General features: G+C 37.3%; 1 protein-coding gene across 1 annotated transcript; it reads right to left on the reverse strand.

Annotated features, from left to right (window-relative positions):
* Positions 1-6,002: 6,002 nt before the first annotated feature.
* On the reverse strand, positions 6,003-6,359 carry LOC149213166 (protein SRC2-like). Its single transcript, XM_089388936.1, has one exon. The coding sequence runs from the start codon at positions 6,357-6,359 to the stop codon at positions 6,003-6,005; it is 357 nt and encodes a 118-aa protein (XP_089245062.1).
* Between the last annotated feature and the right edge of the window lie 491 nt (positions 6,360-6,850).

Below are 6,850 nucleotides of genomic sequence, written 5' to 3' on the forward strand. Positions count from 1 at the left end.
CGGAATAGTTTGTCGGCTTGCTTGTTCACTAGTACGGCTTCAGTATTAGAATTTTCCACTAGGTCTATGATTTTCCATGCTTCGCAGCATGCCTGTATGCAGTCATTCACTGTATCGGTGGAAGGACCAGCAAAGGACCCACCAGAGCCCTCATAAAATGCAGAGAGTTCGATGACAATGGTCAGTAGGGAAACCACCATCATCTTAGAAGAACTCTTCTCCAAGTTGAAATTCCCTTCTTTTCTTCTAACAGACTCTGTAAACGGCTCGGCAAAACTAAACTTCCATGTCCCTGTTTTCCAGCAAGGAAATCAGAGCTTTGCAATTTTTGCCATCGTTTTCCCCTTTTTTCAGCCGTGCCTTCATATCCTTGATGGATTTCCGATTGGCTATCCACACTCCTGCGGGATTCTCTTCGGGCATGTGCATCATAACGTCCGAGTATTTGACGAAATCACCAGGATTTCCTGGTCCTGTGACTTCACCGCTGTTGTGCAGATTATAGACCACCGAAAACTCAACATGACAAGCCCGACCCATCAGAAGCCTCCGCATGTAGCGATTAGAGAAAACCATCTCTGAAATCAGCCAACAAATTTTGCTCAAAAGTACTAGAAAAATCTGTAGACAAAGCAAAGTGGGCAAGAGCTTGTACAGGCGGAGTTTCTTAGCAAACATGATCAGAAATTTCTTCATATAGCTAAACCTATAGATTGATTCTCCATCCAATTCCTTGAAATCTTCCTGCATCTCTAGGATAGCTGTTTTCCAGAAATCCTCCACACGAAAATATTCCTTGAAACAAGCCTCTCCAGTCGATATCAGAATTGATGGCTTCCAGAACCTTTTAGACCGCTTCTTGCTCTCTGTTATCCAGCGCTGGCTCTGGCATGTAATCATCTACATTCCCCAAAATTGACAGAAGTAGCAGCAGCAAGGGGATTGCCATTGCAATTCAAAAATTCCTTGAAACAAGCCTCTCCAGTCGATATCAGAATTGATGGCTTCCAGAACCTTTTAGACCGCTTCTTTCTCTCTGTTATCCAGCGCTGGCTCTGGCATGTAATCATCTACATTCCCCAAAATTGACAGAAGTAGCAGCAGCAAGGGGATTGCCATTGCAATTCAAAAAGCTCTAAAAGTGAAACTCTTTCGAACTGGATACTGAAACTGTAAATTACAGAACGGATTACAGCAGGTCGCTGATATATATGTTGGTTTTTCAGAGCGATTTCAAATTTGAATTTTACTCGCCACCGCACAACCTCATGTATGATCCATGCCATAACGTCCAAACGCATGGTGTGCGATTTCAAATTTGAATTTTATTCACCCGCGCACAACCTCATGTATGATCCATGCCATAACCTCCAAACGCATGGCGTACGGTCAACGCAATTACTGGGATCTATCATGCGCATGGTGGATCATGTGGTATCGACATCAACATGTGTATGGTGGATCATGTGTCATCGACATAAGCCATGATTGATGAACGCGGAATCGGAATTTGTTAGCCGGAGAAATGATGCACACGGGTTGACAGCCAAAGCCGATGTAAGAATCCGTTTGCCAACACAGTCCTACTGTCCTTAGAGTCTTTTAAGGGTTTCTATAGAGGTGGAAATAGCGCTAGCCGTCTTGTTCTACCCCATTAACAGCCTGCAATAATTGTTGTTCTTCTCTAATTTTCTTAATAAAATATTTCTTATTCTTTGGGCTTATAATATACCTTTGTCCTTAGAGTCTCTTAAGGGTTTCTATAGAGGTGGAAATAACGCTAGCCGTCTTGTTCCACCCCATTAACAGCCCGCAATAATTGTTGTTCTTCTCTAATTTTCCCTTTAATTTGGACGGCTTCTTGTCGCTCTTTAGAATTCGAAAACTTGTGTGTCTCTCTCTTCAGAATGCGAAAACTTCGCTAGCTCTCTTTAGATAATGGAGATATTTGAAAATCAATCTATCTATCACTCGAGAAGAGAATGGACATTTGACAATAATATTTGAAAATCATATTGATGGGAAATATAAATTGAAAATTCCACTTAAATTTAAAATGACTAGAAACTATAAATTTGATAAATGATTAAAGATTTTATAGGTTAACCTTTTGACCGATATGAAAAAGTTTATATCTGAAAAATTCCCCCCATTTCACCTATCAATATTTCGTCGTTATCAAGTTCTCCACTTCGGCAAACCATCCATTTAAAATAAATTAAAAATTAGAAAAACATAATTTCATCTATCGTTTTTCGGAAAAATAAATACAAACAATCAACCGTATATATTATAAAACTAGCATTTGCACCAGATGTTGCAAAGAAAACGCCGTAAGGCATAAAGTGTGGAAATCCATTATCCATGTAGTGTGTGCATTATTCAACAAGGTGGATCTCTCTAAATTTGTTGCAAACATTTATGTTGTTAAATTGCTAATTTATTTAGAATCTACTACTACCTCCTCTTCTTGGAATATTAAATTTCTTATCACCCCATGATGACAATCCCTCTAATTATTGGAATCACAATTTTTTCCACTTTAGTGGGTTTACCTTCAACCTAAAGAAACATGAATTTGAGTCACTCAATTAAAAAGATATTTCTAAATTGCTATTTATCAGGTTTTGATTAAAAAAAATTAATAACTCGTATTTACAACCCTTGAAATATTTACAACCTTTTAAGTCTTGTATTTATAACTCGTATTTATAACCCTTTAAAATGAAACAAACTATCTATATTTTTATTAATAATAAAAAGAATCTTCTTTATAAAATTGACACTCACATGCTACTCCTATTGAAAAGGAATCAATACTCTTTGATAAGCAATATTATTTGATAAGCAAGGAAAGCATTATACTTGACCTCAGGGAACTTAGTGGGTAAAATTATCAATAACTAGTTAATATTGATTTGCATCAATTTCTTTTGGTCCAACCAGCAATTAAAATCCATCCCCTGCCACTGCAACAATAATACACCATATATCACCTTCCCATTAAAACTAAGAATGAGCTGCAAGTAAATTGTGAGAACGTGGATGCCTCATAAGCATGGAGTTAAGTTTGATCCCTGAGCTTTGCTACAATCCTCAACTATAGAAATATTGAAATTTTGAAGAATACTCTGGCCATTTCATAAGCAGCTGAGTTGACAGAAGAGCTTGTCTGTTGTTGAGTCCCAATCATAGAGATGTCTATATGAGTTATGTCAATGTCTAAGTAGAGCTGTTGAATATGGAATGTCGATGTAAGTCCTCATCTTTGTCCAACTTATGTCAAAGCAAGGATGCTAAATAGGAAGAAAGAATTGGTTAATCAATTTTGGATGATGGCATTTTTTCTAGAAAATGCAATATCTCCTTTGATTTCAAAACTCCATTGCTTCACTTGCACCTATCTTCTCAGGCTTTCATATTGATAAAAACAATGTAGAAAATTTCGGTTGAGTTAGTTTCAGACATAAAATCTACCCCAACTTCATCTAATGGGCTTGTAATATAGCCTTCTTTCCCACATTTTCTTGATTATAAAATAATGTCAAAGTAAAACGAGAGTTAGAAATATTTCTCAACAATAGTCACTTGCATGATAATGATGTGTTTTCAGCTATAAAACACTGTTTGCAGTGGTTGGTTGTTAGTGTTAGACTATAAAATCTACCCATTTCAAAACTCCATTGCTTCACCTGCACCTATCTTCTCAGGCTTTCATATTGATAAAAACAATGTAGAAAATTTCGGTTGAGTTAGTTTCAAACCATAAAATCTACCCCAACTTCATCTAATGGGCTTGTAATATAGCCTTCTTTCCCACATTTTCTTGATTATAAAATAATGTCAAAGTAAAACGAGAGTTAGAAATATTTTTCAACAATAGTCATTTGCATCAGTTGATTATTATCTCGCTTGGTTTTCATCCTTATGGCTTAATATGGACGGACCATCTTCTGCAAGATTAGGAAAGCCTATTGTGTCTTTGAAAGATCGATTTGATTAATGAAAGACATAAGTTAAAAATGCAGTGATCATCCTGTAAACAAATATATATACTCTATATATATCAAAGCAACAGACTGAAGGCACTGAATTTGCCCATTTCAAACTCATATATGATATATATCTATTCAAATGTTTACATAAACCAATATTTCATCCACAGTGGCTAAGAGTAGTATATATCAAAGACTGAAGGCACTGAACTTGCCCAATTCACTCATATATCTGCTCAAAAACATGCATGGGAACTTTTAATGGCCTAACATTCCCTGTGTCAATCGCTTGTCCAGAACACTTTGGTTAGTCTAAGCAGGAATAAATTCAAGAAATTATAGGCTCTTTTTTTCTACAATGCATGAGCGTTTGATGACAGAGAGGTATTAGTAACTCGTCACTGCGAAACTAAAAAAGGGTACGTAAGCAACAAATCATACTACCGTATCTGAAGAAAAAGCAGCAGCTAAAATGAGAAATTATACTAATGCATATATAGTTTACTTGCATGATAATGATATGTTTTCAGCTATAAAACACTGTTTGCAGTGGCTGGTTGTTAGTGTTAGACTACAAAATCTACCCATTTCAAAACTCCATTGCTTCACCTGCACCTATCTTCTCAGGCTTTCATATTGATAAAAATAATGTAGAAAATTTCGGTTGAGTTAGTTTCAAACCATAAAATCTACCCCAACTTCATCTAATGGGCTTGTAATATAGCCTTATTTCCCCATTTTCTTGATTATAAAATAATGTCAAAGTAAAACGAGAGTTAGAAATATTTTTCAACAATAGTCACTTGCATCAGTTGATTATTATCTCGCTTGGTTTTCATCCTTATGGCTTAATATGGACGGACAATTTTCTGCAAGATTAGGAAAGTCTATTGTGTCTTTGAAAGATCGATTAGATTAATGAAGGACATAAGTTAAAAATGCAGTGATCATCCTGTAAACAAATACATATACTCTATATATATAAAAGCAGGAGACTGAAGGCACTGAAATTGCCCATTTCAGACTCATATATGATATATCTATTCAAATGTTTACATAAACCAATATTTCATCCACAGTGGCTAAGAGTAGTATATATCAAAGACTGAAGGCACTGAACTTGCCCAATTCACTCATATATCTACTCAAATTTCTACACAAACCAATATTTCATCCACAGTGGCTAATAAGAGTATATATCAAAGTAGCAGACTGAATGCACTGAACTTGCCCATTTGAGACTTATATATCTATTCAAATTTTTAAACAAACCAATGTGTGATCCACAGTGGCTAAGAGTATATATCAAAGTAGCAGACTGAAGGCCCTGAACATGCCCATTGCAAAATTCAGACTCATATCTATTCAAACTTTTACACAAACCAATGTTTCATCCACATAGGCTAAGAATATATATCGAAGTAGCAGACTGAAGGCACTGAACTTGGCCTTTTCAGATTCATATATCTATTCAAACTTTTACATAAACCAGTGTTTCATCCACAGTGGCTCGTGATTTTCAAAATATTTATGTATGCCATAATAAGCACTTTACGAATCAACTAGGAATTGAAGGCACTTGCACAAAGAATATAATAACAGAAAACCAACATATTCTTGCACAATAATATTATTCATGATAACACTATGCATAAATTGCTATTGCTTTGTTGTAAGCCAGAGCAGGATCTTGATCTTCCTTGGCACAGATGTTACTGTCAGATGGACTGAGATGAATTTTTGCAGCCCCATTCCTCAATCCAACTTTATTCCTTTTCAATTTTGGGGCCATGTGAATCTGATAGCAGCCAACAGCTTTTTTCTTCTCCTTCTCAACCATCTCACCACCATCTTTCTACTTTTCTTGATCTTTGCCCTGTTCCTTGCATGCACTACTGTTGAAGCCTTGACAGTGGGATTGTTGTTCTTGGGCTTCAACAACATTATTAGGTTTAATGGACAGTAATTTTCCCACAAACGAAGGCCTGGGTTCGATAGGATTCCCCATCAAATCTCTGAAACCCACAGCCCCCGAGTTGCAGGGATGAATCTGTTCATTCTATGAAGATCTACTCCATCAAGAATCATGGTGCCAAGGTTGAGAATGCCCTGTGGGTGACCAGAAGGACGACGGACCTGCAGTGCCAAGAAACTCATCCCACTGAAATCTGTGCTCCCGTAGCCCTTGAGGAGAGTGGAAAGCAAGACCCTCACAGTGCCTAGCAGGGTATCCCTGAGGCAACCCACGCAGTATATCTCCATCATCACAGCAGAGGTTTCACTGCGGATAAAACTCTCTTCCACGTTGAACATGGACTTGTCGTTCCAAGTAGGGTTTGCACCCCCTGTTCTATCAATTTGCATCGTCGGTTTTTTCTCGAAATTGATCCATACAACACAGTAGGTCGTGCACAACAGATTGCATAGCAGAAACGGGACACATTATTGCAGCAGTTAGTGGAACAGCATGAAAACATTATTGCAGCAGGCATGGAAGAGAACAGGAAGAGCAGAAAGTGGAAACAGGGGGAACAGAAATGGTCGTGGAAGAAAACAGGAAGAGCAGAAAGCTGAAGAGGAGAAACAGAAATGAAGTTGCATGACATATGTCAACCATATGCCAGTTGAAGGTGCACGCCAGCTGTCAAACATAGAAACAAAGTGTAGACGAAAAGCTCACTCAAAGGATGGCCTATCGGCCTAAATATTGAAATTTTTAAGACTCTGGCCATTTCATAAGCAGTTGAGTTGACAGCAGAGTTTGTGTGTCGCTGAGTCCCAATCATAGAGGTGTCTATATGAGTTATGTCAATGTCTAAGTAGAGCTGTTGAATATGGAATGTGGGTGTAAGGCC

Source organism: Pinus tabuliformis, chromosome 1_1 (genome assembly GCF_031772625.1).
Source record: "Pinus tabuliformis cultivar Carrire ecotype Pingquan chromosome 1_1, CPIR1, whole genome shotgun sequence".
NCBI classification, from domain to species: domain Eukaryota; kingdom Viridiplantae; phylum Streptophyta; class Pinopsida; order Pinales; family Pinaceae; genus Pinus; species Pinus tabuliformis.